Source organism: Podarcis tiliguerta (genome assembly GCF_965153285.1).
Source record: "Podarcis tiliguerta genome assembly, chromosome: 3".
Taxonomy (NCBI): Eukaryota; Metazoa; Chordata; class Lepidosauria; order Squamata; family Lacertidae; genus Podarcis; species Podarcis tiliguerta.
Window position 1 is genome coordinate 77389500 of NC_139536.1, and position 20483 is coordinate 77409982.

Here is a 20483-nt window from a genome sequence, read left to right on the forward strand (position 1 = left end):
TCTTTAGCAATTCTTCAGACTCTTTCTAGGTTCCAAATAATTTCTAGCCTTGAGGAAGCATATGCTTAATTCCAAGCAACAATGGAATTTTATGTGTTGCTGTAGCAGTCCCCCACCCCATCTGCAAGTTTTCTCTTACAAAGCTTTCCCTTGTGCCAGGTTAACAGACCCAAATTTAGAAAGCCACTTTTGAGTAGCTGCATCGTCAATGCCAGCAAATACAGCAAGGCTCACAAAGGGAAAGCTACCATAGCTCTTACACTGGAAAAAAACAAGCCTATCTGGAGGATAAAGGTAAAGGGACCCATGACCATTAGGTCCAGTCGTGGCTGACTCTGAGGTTGCGGCACTCATCTTGCTTTATTGGCCGAGGGAGCCGGTGTACAGCTTCCGGGTCATGTGGCAGCATGACTAAGCCGCTTCTGGAGAACCAGAGCAGTGCACGGAAATGCCATTGACCTTCCTGCCGGAGCGGTACCTATTTATCTACTTGCACTTTGACGTGCTTTCGAACTGCTAGGTTGGCAGTAGCAGGGACCGAGCAACGGGAGCTCACCCCGTCGCGGGGATTTGAATCGCCGACCTTCTGATCGGCAATTCCTAGGCTCTGTGGTTTAACCCACAACAGCTTAAAGAGGAGGTAGAGGCACACCCAGCAAACACAGAAGCTTGCAGAGAAAAGGCGAAAGTCACAAACTTTGCCCTGCCTGCTTTTGTCATGCCATAAGGTCAACCACAAGGGAGTGTGACCCCCACAAGGGAGTGTGACCCCTACAAGGGAGTGTGAAAAAGGCTCCTCACTTCTTCTTCAGGATGAGGGTAGAAAGGCAATCATGGAATAGTGATTTATTTATTTAGTCCTGATATTGCATTAGGCTCTGTGGATTTCTTTTCAAGCCCTGCCAGTGGCTTTAAGTTGGACTTCCCAAGGCACAAGGAAGGATTGGGAAAGGATGGCTAGATGCACTCGGCTTCAATGGATGGGCACAAATAAGCATTCTGTAATAATTATGGGAAGGTGCTTTGAAAGTGTGAGTGGAGGGGCTCATCATTTTAACATTTGATATGCTAGAGCAGCAAAGAATCTGCTCATTCTGTTCTAGAGCTATGCAAAAAATGCTCTTGTTTAATAAACTTTTGGGGGAGGTCGTGTATAGGGATCACAGATTCTTAAGTTTGCTAAAATTGCAATATCCTGAGTAGCTTTTTTTGCTTGTCTTAAAAGTAGAAAAGTTATATTCTGCTCTGCCAAAATCAGGTGTGTACCTTGATGTGATGAAAAAGCAGAGTTATGTGGTAGATATTTCATTCAAATTAGGGAAAGGAAGAAAGAAACTGTCAGTTTCTTTAAAATAATGGCAGTGGAAGGAATAAGCTAGCATAATAACTGCAGGTTTGTCATAGAAGGATACAAATGATCTTGCATAGTGGTTCTAATGAGTGTGAAAAATCATATGCTTGTCTTTGTTAGAGCTAAACTACATATATGTGTAATATAGGAACTGGAATAACTTCACTTTTTAATGTGAATGTTTAACGTTGTAACCAGCTAGTTTTAATTATTTGAAATAATTTTCTTTTACAAAACTTATCAAACAGTAATTGTTGATAAATAATCATTTATTGCTGCAGAATTTCTGCTTCTGTTCAAGCCCGGCAAACCTTTATATTTTGCAAAATATTACAGAATTCTCAGGAACCAGTTTTGCCACGATAAAGGCATAATAAAGTGGTTCTGTGCCTACGCATACTAGTGTTTGGAACTCAACCCCGGGATCTGGCATCTAAGGCTCCAGTTGTGGACTTCTCACTCAAAGAAGAAAAACAACTTCTTCCTTGCAAGTGATGATTTTTGAGTGGTCATTCCATGCAGTCTTACATCCTGTAGGAACTGAGCAGAAAGGTTCATGTCATCTATCTCTTGAGGCGTGGATAAAGGGAGAACTCTCCCCCCTCAAGAGAAGGGCAGAAGTACTACCTCATAGATGACTACTGAACTTGCATCAGTAAACAACCTGTTAGCATTTTTGTTCACTACTGCAGTGTATAATCAAGCAGAAGAGACAGTGAAGAATGCAACCAATCAGTCTTGAGTATGTGGAATTTTCAGACATACTGGACTAATGTTGGATAGTTTTGGGAAAATGATTCCCCCCCCCCCCCGTATGGAAGGTATGCTTTACCTTCTTAGATGGAGGTGCCAACAATTTAAGTATAGAGTGCCTTTCCTTTTGTTCTAACTCAGATGGGGAAAGGGTTTATTTTATACTTAGCAGTTTAGGATTTTAACATCTGGTGCCAAATTGGGCTTATAAAAAGACATTTTTCTTTCTCATCTTATAGTTTTAAACAAGTTCCTACAACGTATCAGATTTAGTTAGAGCCTGTACATTTCTGAAAGTGCATGTTTTTAGTGACTAGCCACTCAATAACGCTTTTTTTCTTTTTCATTGTATTTTTAAAGAAAACAGCTTTTTGTTAATGTAGGGGTGTGGGCTGTGCCATGGATTTAAATGGGTTTCCATCTGTATTGCTCATGCTATAATTTAATGATTCAGTGATAGATAGATTATAGATAAAATAGGATAAAAATGTACATTTCCACAATGGATTAGGGTATGACTTTTTACTGCCTGTGTATTTTAATGCTTATTTTCTAAATGCATTATTTCGTTAATTGAGCTGAGTTTGCCATTTCCCAAGTTTTTGTTTTTGTTTTGTATTAATAACATTATTAATACACAGGCCACAAATTACTGCTTTTATAGCATCCCAGAGCAGAGCAAATGACCTGGTTGGACCAGCATTTAGCTGGAAAGGGGAATTAATGCCATCTTGGAGTCTTTCTGCAATGAGGAATGCAAATTGTTTTGCTCCAGTGGTGTGAAACAAATTGGAATGCACAATACTGTGAATACCCTAAAGGCTGATTACTTGTGATACTCACTGATAATATTGAGAAGGGAATCTTAATTGGCCAAGTGAAATATGAATTATTATCTCATTGACCAGTTTTTAAGCAAAAAAATAAAGATGGAAAATGTTTATTGTCATCCAGTGTGAGTTAGCTCTTTGGGGTGATGTCTGAGGTAGACAAGGCAATTTCTTTGTAGTACAGTTTGATCATGAATAATTTAAATTAAGTAGAAATCCTCAATCACGTGCAATGAGGTCATTATGGTACCAAACTGAACAGTCAGTTATCAGGCACCATCTGATAGGTGCATTTTATTTGTTTACACACATTTGGAGAAATTATTTTGCATGCATCTCACAGTGTAATTCTGTATGTGTCTACTTGGAAATAGATCCACTGAGTTCAGTGGGCCTTTCTTCCTGGTTAGTGAATGTAGGATTTCAGTTTTAATTGTTCTCTTTTGATCCTTAATTGAAAGCATAATGGTTAAGCATAGTAAGCTTAGAAGTATATTTGTTGTAATGCTAATATAGCAGTTTATTCCATATTTTTCCAACTGAATTGAAAGAGATAGGTTTCCTAGATGCTTTAAGCACCCCTACATTCAAAGTGTAGTCCTTGTCATCGCATGTGGAACAAAATGAGTTTATAAAAAGCTGCTTAGTCCAAGATTTGAAAACTCAAGTAAGCCTTATTAAGACAGGAAATGGGAAGGGGGTGTCACAATCCTATACCATTCTCCCATCTGCACAGCCCATCCCGCCACCAGCATCAGTGCCCATTTCAGGCAGGAGTTGCGCACTTCGCAAGTTCTTGCGCGATTTTGGCAAGACGTTGCCCTCAAGGTTTTGCCCAGCAGCAGCCTCACACAGCCCAATTGGGAGTAGATTTGGGGGAAGGGGGCATGGGGAGATGAGAGGGAGGGGAAGTTTGGTTGCGCAACTGGAAGGCCTTGCGTGGCATGACAACCCTAATATAAATACTCTGTTTGCTTTAATAGGATTTTCACCTCCACTAGCTTCTCAAATTTTATGTGTCTTTTTCTCAATCCCTGCGCTGGAATACCATACTCTTACCTAAGAATCTGTTCCAAAATGGCACATATTACATCGTAACACTTTCTGTAAATTTGGAGTAGCCCAGGCTAGTGGAGAAAGTGGACCAGAGTTTGGATAACAAAAATAGCATGCTTCCAATAGGGACAGCAACAGCAAGTTAAAACAAGGCCTTAAAAACAAACGATTAACATGGCAATTGTTACATGCACTGAGTGTGCTGCCAAGTGGATATATACAAGCCTGGCGTTTGGTAAGGTAGCATTTGAAGAAGTTGTGCAGAGGATTATGTTGCAACAATACTTTACCTACACAAAAGGCAGACCTGCAGATAGCAAAACTTATTATTTCAATACTGTAGCCAAAGCCTACAGCTTTTTTCGACTGCATATGCACAAACACATTTATCTTGATACACTTGCTCTGAGGAGGGAAAAAGGTCTGGATTAGAATACAGTGGTACCTCGGGTTAAGTACTTAATTTGTTCCGTAGGTCTGTACTTAACCTGAAACTGTTCTTAACCCGAAGCACCACTTTAGCTAATGGGGCCTCCTGCTGCCGCCGCGCCACTAGAGCACGATTTCTGTTCTCATCCTGAAGCAAAGTTCTTAACCTGAAGCACTATTTCAGGGTTAGCAGAGTCTGTAACCTGAAGCGTATGTAACCTGAGGTACCACTGTAATATAAGCTATGAGGACGTAGCCAAGTATTGAGTCATGGGAGACAGGAGTAAGGGACGATATTAGAATATACTTCTAAAATATACAAGGATACGGAAGATTTCAAATGCTGTTTTTCAAAAGCATTTTTTTATTATCTCATTTGTAAACTAGAGAGGAGGGAAAGGAATTGAAATGTGTCAGTCCAAAGTCACTTTTAAATACTGTGGAAACCCCATGAATAGTTTCCATATCCCCAATCCCCAACTAGATAAAACAACTTTACAAAGAGATGAAATGGAGAGAGAGAATTGAGAGTTCACTGGGGGGCGAGGCGAATCTAACAGCAGTGGCGATTAGACTGCGCAATCATATCCCAAAGGAATAAGAGAAGATCAATTATTTGAATAATTTATAAATAGGCGGAACAAAATGCTCAACACACGATAGGAAATCTGTCAGTTGCGGGTAAGGACATGCTATAGCATTATCTAGGCATCCTTTTTCACATATTTCACAAACTGTAATAAAAATGAAACAATAACTTTGACCAAAAGCTTAACCAACTGGCATATATTTATAGAAAATGTTCAAATGACTGCAAATGGTGATACTAAACCATTTTAAAAAGTACTGCAGAAAACATCTGGGCAATGTCCACCCTAATTATGACACATACTCATTTGCTTCCTGTTAACAACCTGCGATTCCCCAGGGGTGCATCTAAATAAATAACAATGAACACCTGTCCTATGTTTATCAATAATAAACAATGATATTGCAATTTCCCTTAAACTTGAACTGTTATCAACCTCAAGTGTTCATGCTCATGTCCTGTGAACATGGCCCTAAACTGAAGAGGCAACCATTGTAACTGAGAAGTAAACCTTGTGTTTACTTTTCATAAAAAAAACTAATATTATGCTTTGCATTGCTGAATAAAACACTCATACAAAACATGCTCAGCAAAATGTGCCCTTTCAGGAAAATACTGCCCTCTGCAGAAGTCCATCAAACCTTAAGTTATCTTGAAATGTTGATCATTAGAACATCGACTGCTGACTTGTTGCACTTTACAGTACTCAATTTGTGAAGTAATTTTAAATAATAGATCTTTAAATGGCACTTAAGTGATGCCTGGTGCTTGTTTTGCCAAAAAAATGCAACTTCTTACGTTAGGACAGTTTAGAACATTTTCCCAAACAGCCTTTCTTCATCCTACCCTGGGTAGGATGTTTGGGAAGATATTCTAAACTGTCCTAATGACTGTATTACTATGAGAGTGACTAAACAAATAAAGCATCCAAAGTTTTAGAGATGACTTATTGCTAAAATGGTACTTCTGCAATCTGCAGAGGCAAGCTTATTCTAACTAGACCAAAAATATATATGTTGATATGGACTTTTTATGGTTTTTTGCTTTGGCAAAGACATTTCTGTTTGTAGCTAGAAACTGGATAAAGAATTAATGCTTTCAGGCTGAGTAGCCAATATTGATTGGGTTGTAATAAACCTATAATACTGTATCTATGTCAATGTTAGCATTGTAATTGTACTGCATGTTTACAGATACAGGTAAGAAACTCAAATGTTACTAATGATGCAGATAAAGTTATACAATTTCAGACATTTGCTGCACTGGTCTATAGTATTAATTTTTAGATAACTTGTGAGACTTCATGAGGCAGGAATATTCACCAAAATAAGAGAGAACATCTTGTGCATTCTGAATCAGCATATGGGCTGATGACAGTGGACAACACCTGCCTTGTGCAACAGGACCTCTCCTCCCCTGTAGCCCCCCAGTTGTATTCCAGGGGCTTCCTCAACCCCCCAGAACAGTTTGGGCAGGGGAGAAGGGGTGTGTGTGTTCATTTTTCCAGTGTGTTGAGTGTGTGTGTATGTGTATGCATGCATCATTATTTTGAGGTTCTTGTTGTTAAAAATGTCTTGGACGTTTTATTAATTTACTGTTGCTTTACTTGCTTTCAGCAACAGGAGTACTGTATTATTAAGAAACCAGCTTTTCTTACGTGTATATAGTCATTTCTACTGCTCTTAGCAAGGCATGTAATGCTGAATAGACATTTCTTAAAATGCATTTTCTTTTCTAGGCTTCTTCCGCAGAATGTTGGACTGCTTTATGTTGGAAGTTTAGACACTCCTTTTGCACAAATTAAGGTAAGAGAACTGAACTGTCTCTCTGTGTGTGTTGGTAAAACTCTTTCAGTGCAATAATTTTGCCATCGATAACATATTTCGAAGCAGTGAACACTGTATTGTTGCCTTAGTTGCAATAATATTCACTACTAATTGTTTTGTTTCTCTTTCACTTCCTCTTGAGATTGCTTAGTTGTATCTCTAACAAAATATTTGCCAAACTTTCTTAGCCAATATATTCCAATATATTATCAATGTAACATTTGTAAAACATTTTAGGCTGTATATATTCTTCAGTACTTCAGCAGGTGGATGTTTTCAAACATTCATGAGCTTTATTGCTTTCTTGGAATGTTGCGGTTCTTACTGATTTGTAGAGCTGCAAACTTGCATTTGGGGGCTGATACAGGTTTCTATGGGAGGCATTTTAGTTTAAGCCTCAGTTTCAAAATGCTATATAAAAGTCACCTTCAAATGCACTACATATGCTATATAAAATCCATTTGGTCCATTGTAGTGACCAAGTTTACAGATCACACCAAATCATTTAGGCTGGTTTTTTAAAAAGCAAAAATTTGTGTCTGCAGGGAGATATTGTGAAGGGTTCCAAATCAATTTCTCCAAACTGGGTGACTAGGCAACAAAATAGCAAATGCAGTTCCATGCTAGTGCAAAGTGAAGCATATTGCGACAAAAAATCCTAACTCCACATATATATTGGTCTGTGCACATAACTCTAAACCATTGCCCCACCCACTTTGGGCTTCTGTCCCCACCCTTTAGACGCAATCCCTATTTTCTAGCACCCATCTCCCAAAAAATATAACTGCACATATTTTGTCCATTTTTTGCCTCTTGAGGAAAATATTGGGAAGTCTATTAGAATTAAATCTGCGCACTCATTTTTTTTTCTTCCCATCTCCAAGAACTACCGTGTAGCTAAAGTCCATGGCTGTGCAGGGAGGGAGGGAGAACAGGTGGCCCCACAGACCCTGTCAGAATCCAACTCCCATCAACCCCAGCCGGCGTGGCCAGTGGCCGGGGATGATGGGAGCTGTAGTCCAGCAACACCTGGAGGGCTACAAGTTTCCCACCCTGCTGTGAAGCATTTGCTGCTTCAAGCTGCTAGTCCTCAGGTGCAGGCAGTGCATTTGTGTTTCTGGCCATGGAGCCACAGAGAATAAGTCTTTTCTGCAGGAATCAGGTGAGCCAAAATTTGGAGTTCATGGTGTCAGACATCTTTGTGGCTTCTCTGGTGCAAGTCGTGATATGTGGCAGAAGCTTTCCCTCACCACTCAAGGCAGTGTTGTTTCTTCTCTTCCTTGTTTTATCCCATTGCCCCATTGCCTGTGTGGAGCTTCTGATGTATGTAGCTTGCTAGTAAACCCGAAGGGCTTCTTATGGTGAGTCTCCTTGTGGTGAATGAGGCTTGAACTGCTGTGGAACCGTGCCCTGCAGTCGTTGTACCTGTAGGGTTTTTCTCTTGGGAAAGATCAGGCTCTCCCTGTGCCTGAGTGACTACTGGCACTCAAGACACTCATAGAGCTCCTGCCTGTGTGGATCCTCTGATGTATGAGCAGCTTTGCTTTTCATATTCTAGTTTGAAGAGCATAATATGGGAAAATGTTCTCAGAATGATGGGGAAAAAATGCCATGGCTTCATGCGCAAGCCAAAGGCAAAAATGGCAAAACGTTTTAAAATACAAGAGTGAAATGGAAATTCAACTCATAAAATATAATTTGCATCTTGGCTGAATGAAATATATGCCTTCAGATGGTATCATTTTGAAATAATAAGCCTGCAGTTGTTCCTGTTCTGTTTCCTAGTAACGTTTATGTGACTAGGTATTTAATAAAGTACATATTTCTCAGTTGCCAACATTGGCTATTGGAAATATACCATAATTAGCCTTTTGAGATCACATTTGTTCTTTTGGCGTGCCGCAACCCAGATGAGAGAATATAAAGGAAACTGAAAATATGTGATTAAATCTTCCTCTTTTTATTGAAGAATGTTCCTATATAGGGAATATTGTGCTATGGGGAAAGCAGAGCTCCTATCACACAAATCTGGGGCTTTGTTAGGCATAGAAGTCGACCCATGCATATTATTACACGCAATTATCATAAAATTATGGACTAGAAATTGAAGAGTCATGCTGTTGCATTTTAGACAGCATATTTGTAATAAGCTGTAATAAAGTAAACATTTTGAATGGATATAAGAATAGGCCTTACTTGCAATCACAAATGTGTGCTCAATTGAAATGCGTTTGAAGCTCAATTTAACAAAGCAAACACATTTTCTGGCAGTATTAGCATAATTGTTCCCAGTGTTAAATTCTCATTTAAATTTTTAAAAACTTGAATAAAGCTAGCTGTTTAGAAGCTAGGCAGAGTGGAAAAGTACTATTTCAGATACCTAGAATTTCACTGTTTTATGGTACGTTAGTAAGTTAAGAATAAGTGCCAAACTACTCGTGTTAATTATTCCCTGCTTCAGCCTATGATTCATATCGTTTGCTGATGTGTGATGACTGACTTTTTAAAGATATATTGTTATTCTACAAACTTTACAAAGGGAATTTCACCTATTCTACAGTGCAAACATCAAGCATACTCATGAGGAAACGGAAACCTGTCCTTCTTCCTTGACATATTCTGAATATAATGCATGAGTTGGACATGTTCATTGGTAATGTGTTCATGTGTACCCTTAAAAAATAATTAATGAAGTTGCCTGTAGGCTAAGACCTCAGTAAATCACAAAGACGGATGATAGTGAGTAGAAGCAGCAATTTAGTTGACTAAAATGATCTTGTATAAGAGTAAAGGGCAGGTGTTTTGCAGGTGAAGAGATTCATTAGTGAATATTATTTATTGAATTTATTTACTGCCCTATACCTGGTAGATTGCAGACATATCATATAGTAGTTTACCTGTTCCTGTGTTAGTGCAAGAGATTTAATTTCTTTTTAAAATATGTCTTTGAACTATAATTTCATAGAAAGTTGTGTAGTAGAAATCCACACTAATTCTTCTGCTTATTCCTTCTGTTTGTGGATGATTTTTTCTTGAAAAGGATAGAAATCCATCCTGCTTACTACTGGGTTGATACATTAAAGCTGCAGTCCTAAAGCCATAATCTTGATTTCCTATTTCAAATTTTCCTAATTAAGTTATATATCTTTTAAAATTACAAGTGCTCATGGTTAGATAGAAGAGAGCATATAACCATGAATCCTGGTCAGGAAACCAGGCTAAGCGAAACCATGGCCTAACCATGGTAGAATTATTTCACTTTTATAATATTAATTTTTGTTCCCCTAAACTGAAACATATTGCATAAGCTACTTTAGATCCCTTTTTGTATAAAAGGTATGGTAAGAGATGCATTGCTCTTGTAGGAAATAGTGTGGACAGTTAACTAGGTGAAGTTCTCTACACAAGAAGAAAACTGCTAAACTTTGGGTGAATTGCAGCCATTCTGAAACAACACATACTTATACATTTCCTCTATGGAGCAGAATGTGGCATATAGCGTCTTCCCCTCCCTATCTTATCCTCCTCATGAAAACATTATGAGGTAGATAAGGTTGAGAAACAGTAACTGGAGCAAGGTCACCCGGTGAGCCTTATGGTTGAGTGGAGATAGGAACCCTGGTCTCCCAGGCTCAGTCCAACACTCTAACCACTACACCACACTGGCTCTGATTCTTCACAGAACCTGAGGTAATTTTTACTAAAATTGATGGTAGTTTTGCTTATGTACTCCTTGCTTCAAAGAAAATCCTCTTCTTAATTTTTGTAGCTATGTAGTCTTATGGTCAGTATTGAACAATTGTAATTTTTAGGCCAGGGGCAATTTGAAGAACAATTTTAGGAAATTTTAGGACAACATTTTACTTGATTGTCATTAGCTATTACCTTAAGCCTGTTAGAAGCTAAAGAGTTGTATGTCTGTTTAGTTTTTCCTGCCAAGTATGTGTTTCATTAGTTACTAGGAGCTATGGCATTATTGAGATTATTGTTGTGTGAACCTAGTCCTCCTCAACATTGTGTGAGGTACTTTTCAGTGGACAAGAGCATGTCAATTCAGTGCTACTAAGGAGGGTTTGTGAGGCAAATCCTCCCAGTTGTAGTATGGTAACGCTATCCCAGAAATGCAGGTTTGCTAGCCTTATCAGTTCTGGCTCCATTAGATGTGTATCAGCACTGCAGGACCATCAGTAGCTCATACAGTGATCGTTCTGCTCTCATTGAATAGATAACTGCAGGATGAAGTAAATGGAAATCCAGTTCTTTGAAAATAAATTCACAGAATTGTTTAGATTTCTTCTGCACCTGAAAGAACCCTTAGCAAAATGGAAGACCCAATCTGCTTCATGTTTTTTGGGAGGAAATATAGCAGTGTAGTAGCACACAGTTTGAATGTGTCCTGCTATACAGGTAGATTTTAATCACTAGAACTTAGACATGTGGGAATGGTCTAATTGTCCTCCCTGTGCAAAAGGGCAGGTTGAAGTGGTTCTGAAGATGTACAAATGACCATGCATCACTTTGTCTTCCCACTAGGTTTATCATGCAGTAGTCGCTTCAATCCTATACCTGCTTACTAGGTACTAGTAAGCCATTTGAATTCAACTGAGACTTTCTTTAGACTGGCATGTATAGAATTATACCGTTACCCTATTATCACCTGGCTTGCTTTTACTGCTTGCAAAATAAGTGAGTGATATGGTAGATAGCAGTCACTTAAAATGATACAGGGTATAATTAGCCCAGTGTTTATTCTTGCCCTCCCCATCCCTCCTTCCATGTTCAGAGTAATTATGGGAACTTTTTATTGTTTTAAACTGATCAGCAGTTTCTGTTGGGAAAATGGATTTAGGCCATTGCACTGGCAGATGTTAGCATTTTCTGGAAAGATTTGTCTTCCAGATTGCTAATGAATGGCCAAGCAAGTTAGTACATAAGATAGTTAATACTGCTTAATTGTCACAGTCAAATAGAGCAACCACATAATTTTCTGCTATTCTCATCCTGTGAACACTGCAAGAATGATCAACAACGAAGCCTTACAGAGAGTTCTAGTTTGTGAAAGTCTTTGGCTGCTGCAGAATATCTTCCCTCACCCCCTTCTTTCTCCATCAAGCAGGTGGTACACTAACAACCTTTTCCTGCTCCAACAGGAAAAAATGTATATAAATACCAAATTTATTTGGCAGCCACTGCCAGTTAATATTCATTTCCAAGTCATTACACAGCCTCAAGTTTCTTCCTGTGTTTAAACATATTCACTGTGGATTAGAAAAGGATGTTGTATTTTCCTGAGTGTGACTTTTATGCTAGCTGAGTCCATGGTTGCGAAACATCTGTTTGAAAAATGCTTTCCTCACACATAGAGGAATGTGTAATGTTCTGTACAAAGGAGGATTACTGAGAAGGAAAGATAGACACACCAGGGAGTTAATCAAGCAAGCAAGATGAGAATGATTCTACAAAACTGGGTTTGTAGTAACTTCATGGCTGTGTAAAAGCCAAACGCTTCTCATGGTATCACCTTTCCTAGAAAAATAAAGTTCCACAGTTTCCTTTTTCAGAAATCAATTTAGCCATCCTAATACCTGCTGAGTAAATTACTGTTTTGGTTCTTTGGGGTGGAGGAAACTTGGCCAGCAGAACTAAGGGAAGAAAAGCAACATTTTATACCAGACTCTCAATTGTGCATCATGTACAATTTTGGTCAGAAATGAAGTCGATAATAAGATATACCCTACAAAAAATGATGTGGAAGTTTGTAACACACTTTCAGAACAAAATAATGCTCACATTATTCAGCGACAAAATCCTCTATTTACTTGTGTGTTGATAGCTAATACAGATCAAAACGAATGCTAGTGAAATTGAAATATTCATTGTTGTTTGTTGGTGAGGAAAAATACTTCTGAAATACACTGTTCAGTCTAGACTCTTCCTTTCTCAAACTGCAGCACAGCAAAGATTTCATCAAGTGGCGATGGACCCAATCATAACAAAGTTCTTGTTAAGAAAAATGAAATGTTCTCAACAAGTGGAGTTGCCATAGTTACTCAGAAATTTTGCAGTGGCTAATAACATGCATAGAGTATGGTGCGCAAAACAAAAAGGAAGTTAGTGAGCTCAAGCAATTCTCTGAATCATTTAATAGTAAAATATTTTGGGGGAATATATCTGTCTCTGGTTGGCAAGTAATGAATGGTTTGGTTTTTTTTAAAGCCTGTGGAGTACTCCAGACATTTGATATGTAAAGATACCAGGGGAATTTTCAGAGCAGAAAGAAAGTAGTGGGGGGGGGGGGGATGGTAGAATGGTACAAGGTAGGAAGTATAATGCATTGAGGCTTTGAAACCAGGGGCATACTGACACTGCTAAGGTTCAGTGCCAGGTTGATCCACTTATCTCATTGCTAGTCTGCAGTATTTATAGCTTAAAACAGTTAGCGTTGTATCCAGCACTGAAGTTCAGTTCACACCACAGAGTTCCATGTGTGCAACAGAACTTCCCCTTCCTCTCCCGCTCCTGCTGCCTGTAGCCCCCCATGTGCCTTCATTATAACCCCTTAGAGTTATTGTTGGCACAATTCATGACCACTGCAACTACAACTTTAAAACTTCAGAGCCAATCAAACAGTGATTAGAATGCAAAACCACAACTATCACATAGCGATGATGGAAGCAGAAAAAGGTCCACATACATACTCAAGTAGCCACCCAGCAGAGCTCTTTTGAGTGGTTTAAAAGTTGGTACTACCTGCCCCAGTCAGTCGGGCACTGGAACCAGCCTACTGTGATAGGTTCACTAGGCATCGAGGGCAAAATTGTTCACCGGCATAGTGATATTGATGTCAGGAGCTCGTCCTGCACTCGTGTAGGGCCCTGGTAGAGACACATGCCCAACTGGCATGTTCTCTCCCTCTTGGTCGTTTGTTTGGGAGCTTCAAAAGCTTTCTTCAGCCCGAACATCACAGCGACCGATGCCAACAGACACCGGCACACTCAGGGATCCGCAGAGTTTGCGCAGTTCGCGTAACAGAACTCAGTATCTCAGCATTTGGCTAATCTACGTTTATTTACATACGATACACTTGGAGCATTCTGACTTAGCTCCTTCCTCTTTCTCATCAGATAGCAAAGAGAAAGAACAAAGGACTGTAGTCCCACTTCAAGGAACGCAGTAACATAAACATCCTGTCTCTGTCACTTCCCACTCTGTGGAGTCAAAACATACACCGTCATGTGATAGACAACAATCCCATGACTGCAATCATGGAGCAGGAATCTTAACAATTGATGCCTAGTGAACTTATCACAGTAGACTGAGTTTGGCATGAAATCAGTCCTGACCACCCTGGCAAATGAACTCCTTTGAGGGAGAGATGGGGGAGTGCAACCCTGCTGCTGCTGCTGCTGCTGCTGCTGCTGCTGCTGCTGCTGCTGCTGGATATCTCAGTGGCTTTTGATACCATGGACCATGGCATCCTCCTGGACTGTCTTCATGGGTTTGGAAGTTGGAGGTACTCTTTTATGATGGCTCCACTCCTACCTGCATGACGGTTACCAGAGAATAGCATTGGGAAGGCTGCATGTCTACATCTTGGCAGGGTACCACAGGGCACAATTCTGTCCCCAGTGCTATTTAACATCCATATAAAGCTGTTGGAAGCAACCATCAGGGCACAAGGCATCAGTATGCTGAGCTCTACTTTTCTATTAAATCTACTCAGGAGATGATCTCTCATATGCCCTACTGTCTCATCTTCTGGTGCAACAACATAAATTTGGGGATTTGGGTGGCAAATAATGGTCAGTCTCTTCCCTGTGCTCTGAATGTTCCTGAGACTTTTGGAGGGCCTGTGGTTGATGCAGAGATACATGTGCCCATTCCGGAATCCAGGAGTTTTTCATTTTCTCAGGGCAGAGCAGCAGATGAACTCTTATATGCCCCTACCACATAATCTGGTGCAGTTCTTAACAATTTCAACAGCATTGCAGGGGGGTGGAATAGATGGTTGATGGGGGCCCTTCCAACTTTGCAATTCTATGAGATGTGGTGGGGAGTTGCTGTTCAGTCTTTTCCTTGTTATCTAGATAGTACTACTGTTTCTTCCCTTATGTGTATTTGCTAGCAGGAACCAAAAATAGATACTTCGTGGTCTTGTCTAAAACTCCTTCATCTTTTGCTGGCAGTGGGACGGGGCAATGTCCATAGTATGTTGTACAAGGAAAAAAATTTCATAACTATGTGAAATGTGCATTGGTGGTTTTGAGTATCCTCACTTAAGAAAGAAATGTTTGACTTCCCCCATCTTTGACAAATGTAAAACTTTATTTATTTATTTATTTAATAAAACAGGTAACAAAAGACTTGAAACAATATGACAATAAGATTATAGAATGCAAGTTTGAAAACAATAGCTGGGTCTTCATGAGACAACGGATAGACAAAAGCTTTCCAAATGCCTACACCACTGCAATGGGTGAGTGCAATAATTGGTCCAGGATCTCAGCATTTTATGTCTGCCCTGCTTCGGTAAGGGCATCTTTTCAAGGACTTTATACTCAGCAAAATTGCTTTAATAGCATCAATGTTTTAATGACACTGGTTAAAATTTGAGTTCACAACTTGAGTCTGAATTGCGACTGCTTTAAAATAACAATTTTTGTCTAGCGTAGACTGACAAAGCATATTCACAATGTTGTGTTGTGTTCCATTGATACACAGAGAAAAGGTAGCTTGGCACATGAATGTACTATATAAGCTGAACTTGTGGAACAAAAATCCTTGATAATTTCAGTTCTATTCAAAATGGCGCAATCATTGTTCACCAGATGGAAGAAGACTAAATTAGGAGGAGAAATTGTAATTTTCAGATCCCAAAATAGTATGCAAACAATAGGGAATAAAACAAATGAAGGCTGCAGGGGTGGGGGGAGTATGTCCTTTATGAGACTGTGACATACTCTAATTCTCCTTCAGATAAAAAAGGACATTATGAAAAGTGCAAGGCAGCAGCTTTCATTCACAAGGCAAATATAAGAATTTTAAAATTAATGCAAGTTTGTGTGATATAGGTATTTTAACTATTATTCTTTGTGTCAGACAAACTACTAGACACAAATTTATTAACTCCTCAGTAATGGATTTCAGCTCTGCACATTTCAGACACTGTTGAAACTACTGAAAAATTCCTGTGGGGTAGCCATGTTAGTCTGCTGTAGCCAAAACAGCAAGTATCTTCTGGCATCAAAAAAGGCTAACAATTCCATTGTGACATAAGCCTTTGCAGGCTAGAGCCCACTGATATTTACTCACATATACAGTGTCACATATACAGTGGTACCTCTAGTTTTGGACTCGATCCGTTCTGGGGTGCCGTTCGCATCCTGAAAAGTCCGTAACTAGAGTGCCGCTTCTGCGCATGCGCGCAGCACGATAAAGCGCTTCTGCACATGTGTGAAGCACACAGAACGCTTCTGTACATGCACACGCGGCGAAACCCGGAAGTATACCCTCCCAGATTTGCCGCGTTTGCAAGCTGAAAAGACGCAACATGAACCTAACGCAACACGAGGTATGACTGTACAAACAGGTGAGAGAGTTGGTAATTGCTGGGGCCAAAAGCCATAAGAATGGCACAACTCATTCATAAAAGTAGTTGCACTCTTTTTCTTGCTATGCCAATTTCACACCTGAAGAGATGCCATTTCTTTAATAAGAAGGATGCTTCCAATTAATTAATTCTGACCTAAAATTTTGATTCAGGTCACTGATTTGGGAGTTCTTATGACCCCTACTCTCGAGGCAATTTCAGGAGGCACAAGGGGAAAAGGGGAAAGCCCTGTTGCGCAAGCAGAAGCCCTTCTTTGTTAGGTGAATGATATCCTTTGTGTTTACATTTTCATAAAGCAGATACAGAGTTCAACCACAAGTCCTCATCTCACCTTTTTGTGGTTTACCATAGCAAATCATACTGCAGGGCTACCTGACTGACGATAGGGAGGTGTGGAGCAGAGTGGAAGATCCTCGCCCATGTCTGAGGCCCTGCCATCCAGGGTAGAAGGGGGGGGGGGTAGGCTTTTGTGCCTTTTTTGCTGTTATTGCTCCAGGCAGAGGTGGATCAGCAGACTGAAAAGCCTCCAATGCACCAAAATGTTTTCTACTGGCGATTGATTGCGGCAGAACCACTGGTGGTAGTTTACTGGCTGCCATGTTGGAACTGGCTCCTCTCTACCAGTGTCACCTGACAGAACAACATGGTGGGGGAGCAAAATGAGGGCTCAGGGAGGACATTGCCCGCTGCTAATGGAATGAAGAATTTGGTCTTCCTCAGGAGACCAGCATTGCATTATTTGCCCATTTCTCAAAGTTCTGTTCTTTTTGCCAGCCTGAAATTTGAATTACAGATACTGTGATATATGTAGTAATCAGTCTTATGGATCATATCCAACAAAGTTGTCCTGTTCGTGCAAGGACCTCACTTTATGCAGTGGAACGCCTGCTTCCTCCCTCCCTTTGTGCACCCTCCAGATTTGTTCTGGGAGTCTTTCAACCCTCCAGAGCAGATTTGGGAGACTCATGGGCTGGAGTTATGTTGTGTAAGTGGGATGACTTCATTGGATACAACCCTGTGTAATTGAGGGAGTGTGATTCACTCCATAATATGACAGCTTTGTGGCATTTCTGTTTATCATGAAATATTTGGATCAACTCTGCTTTTACGGTACTTCCATACTGTACATGTAATGTTTATAACTTACTACAGAGGTCATTTGCAAAACAAGCCAGCTTCAAAATATGGGTTATAAAGCTGGCCTGTTTCTTTTAAACGATAGATCCTGATTAATGTATAATGACCAGAATCAGAAAACAGAAAGCCAAATTCTGGTTTGTACAATCACTTGGCTGAGAGGCGAACAGGAGTGCTACTCCTGGACTCCCTTAGGCTTGTTTAAATCACATGATATCCTGGCTTAGTATTATGTGTGGACCGTGCCAATGGCTTACTGCTTAGGGGGGATGCCCTAAATTGACTAGCTATATTCAACTTAGGAAAAGTTGACTTTATCACATGACTATTCACGTGTGTTATTATCACATCGTTATTTGACTGTGTTTCTCTCCCGCACCCCCGACAGCTGTGTGTAATAGCATACGACATCCAGTGACAAAGGAAATCCTTTTCGACTTCATTGAAAAATGTACAGCAGCAGCAGCAGCAGCTGCAGGACAGACCCGCAAGCACCACCTGGACCCTGACACTGAACTCATGCCACCGCCACCTCCTAAAAGACCACGGCCATGATTTAAAGACTGAGAGAATACCGTGTTGTTTACAGTTCTACAAACGATGTGTGTGGGACATTTGCAAAAAGTTATTGTAAACATCCTGTAAATACTTATGTGCATTTTTTTTGGAATGCAACATCATGGACTCAGATTTGTTTTGTACTTGACAAGTTGAATATTGCTTTGTGGAAACTGAGAACAGATTTAATCCAAAGGGTTAGATGAAAAAAAAAGTGTAGAATCAATGGAAAGCCACCTTGTTTGATAGGTACCTTTCAAATCTAACGTTTTATACTAGTAAACTGGAACTGTGAAGCCATGACAAAGTAGCCCTTTTCTTTTTCCAAGTGGTGTTGCAAAGATGTTGACTCTAACCAGTTAAGATTTGTTGCTTTGTTTTATTTAGCATAGTTCTCTTATGTTTTTTAGGTTCATGTTTAAAGACAAACGGCGGCAAATGTTCATGCAGTGTACTCTTTAAAATAAAAGTTTATCAGGTTTGGTTTTTTTTTTTTAGAAAAAAACCCATTTTTATATTAAAGAAGTAACACAAGTTGTGTAAATCCTTTTGGATAGGTATTGGGTTTTGTTTTTTGTTTAGTCCGAAGAACCACATTCATCTGTTAATGCTCTTTTTAATATCACATTTTAGGTTTTATGCTTTGGTAGGCACAATCAATCCTCCATATGAAAAAGCAAAGCTTAATTTCTGTACAGCAGCTGTAAATGGATTATGTCAAAAGATGTTCATCATGTTGATGTGTACGCTAACCATGTTAATGACACTGCAATAATTCTGTGGAGAAAATGTTGGGGGAAATTCCAGGAGATACTTGAGGTGATGAATAGAAGTGAAGTGTGGTTTCCCTTCCAGGGAAATGGCCTCTTAGAAACTTTTAATAGAAAAGGGTAAAGTTTTGTTGCTGAAAGTAGCATTAGGAACCCCCAGACCTCCTATTTTTAAAGCAAGAGCCATGTTAGGTACCAAACAAGAGCAGTCTTCTTCCCTAGCCTAGTGGCCTTCAGTGGTTTTGACTTCAGCCCCCCCCCCCCGCCCTCAGCTAGTCTCACATATATGGGGGGGCACTAGATTGGCAAATGCTGGTTATGAGTATTCTCATCCAGTGATTGTAGTTTAAATATACGAATTAAACAGTTTTCCTGGTTTTTGCTGATGTATAGCAAATTTATTAGTTATTCCATCACTACAGAGAAGCCACATTATTTAGACCTTGAGCAATTATTACATGTTTAAGATCTAGGAACAAATGTAATAGCATTTCACAAGCTGACTGTAAAATAAGCCATTTAGTATTTTGATTGTTTATACTTATTGATATGTATAAGTCACTTAGGCATTCAGCTAGCTACTGATCTGCGAAAACTTTATTTGTTATGTAATGATAACCAAATGGTGTTTATATTAGGAAATATTTAAAAGTTTTAATATTTCCCTCCCCTGTTTTTATACATGAAAATGCATTTTATGCTTTGTTCAGTAGCCATTTTGAAACCTGTCTATTAAAATGTTACATTTATCTTTCTGGGCACTGAACAGATAAAATAAGTTTATTCTTCTTGAGAAGTTGAAATTTGACCAAAAATTATTTTACTTACATATATTCCTGTTCACCTATAGAAGATAGCTGCCACTTAAGCAGTAGTTTCCCATCAGCCTTATAAATAGATGTGAAAAGCTATGCAATCACTTTGCACTCATGGATAAAATGTAAGTTTCTAAATGGATAAAATTGTTTTGCCCTAGATTTAAAGCTCTGTCGTGCAGGTACAGCATAACATGATTTCTAGTGCCATTTGGACACTTATGGTAATAGCAACCTTTCAGCTATGTTGCAAATAATACGTGTAAATTTTAAATATCTATTACTAATATTTATCCTGTCTTTCAGTATTCTAGCATGCTGTAACAGCTGGTTATGACTTAAATGCTTCTAGATCCATAGCTTCGTACCAGTATTTATTATTTTCATAAATTATGCCCATTGCTTGTGTCCTCATTCACATTATTAATGGTTATATTGAATTAATGAGATTTCCATTTCACTTGTACAAATGCATTTTGCCTTTTAAATTTGCTCTCACCCTTGCATTTGTGGGTCGGGGGAGCTGAATAGATGCTTCACATTTTCTTTCCAAAGGGTGAAAGCCTTGACTTAGCTGAAACTATGAAAGAACAAGAGGCTTCCATGAGAAACAGATGAAAGAATAATCCTAAACACAATTTCAGTTGGACCAGCTTGCCTTAATCAGTGCAAGGCCTCCATTTGTCTGAGACCGAAGTCATCAGCAGCAGAAAAGTTGACTGGACCACATAAAAGGAAGCTTGAGTGGGCTGGTTTTTT

General features: G+C 39.4%; 1 protein-coding gene across 3 annotated transcripts in view; it reads left to right on the forward strand.

The window, feature by feature from the left end:
• Nucleotides 1–19700, forward strand: part of RNGTT (RNA guanylyltransferase and 5'-phosphatase) — a 119919-nt gene extending 100219 nt beyond the window's left edge. For all 3 annotated transcript variants that reach the window (XM_083433518.1, XM_083433519.1, XM_083433517.1), the window contains 3 exons: nt 6747–6813; nt 15187–15310; nt 17970–19700. In XM_083433518.1, the coding sequence (XP_083289644.1) occupies nt 6747–6813; nt 15187–15310; nt 17970–18136 (358 nt within the window). In that variant the 3' untranslated portion in view covers nt 18137–19700. The remainder of the gene's footprint in view (nt 1–6746; nt 6814–15186; nt 15311–17969) is intronic.
• The last annotated feature ends 783 nt before the right edge of the window (nt 19701–20483 follow it).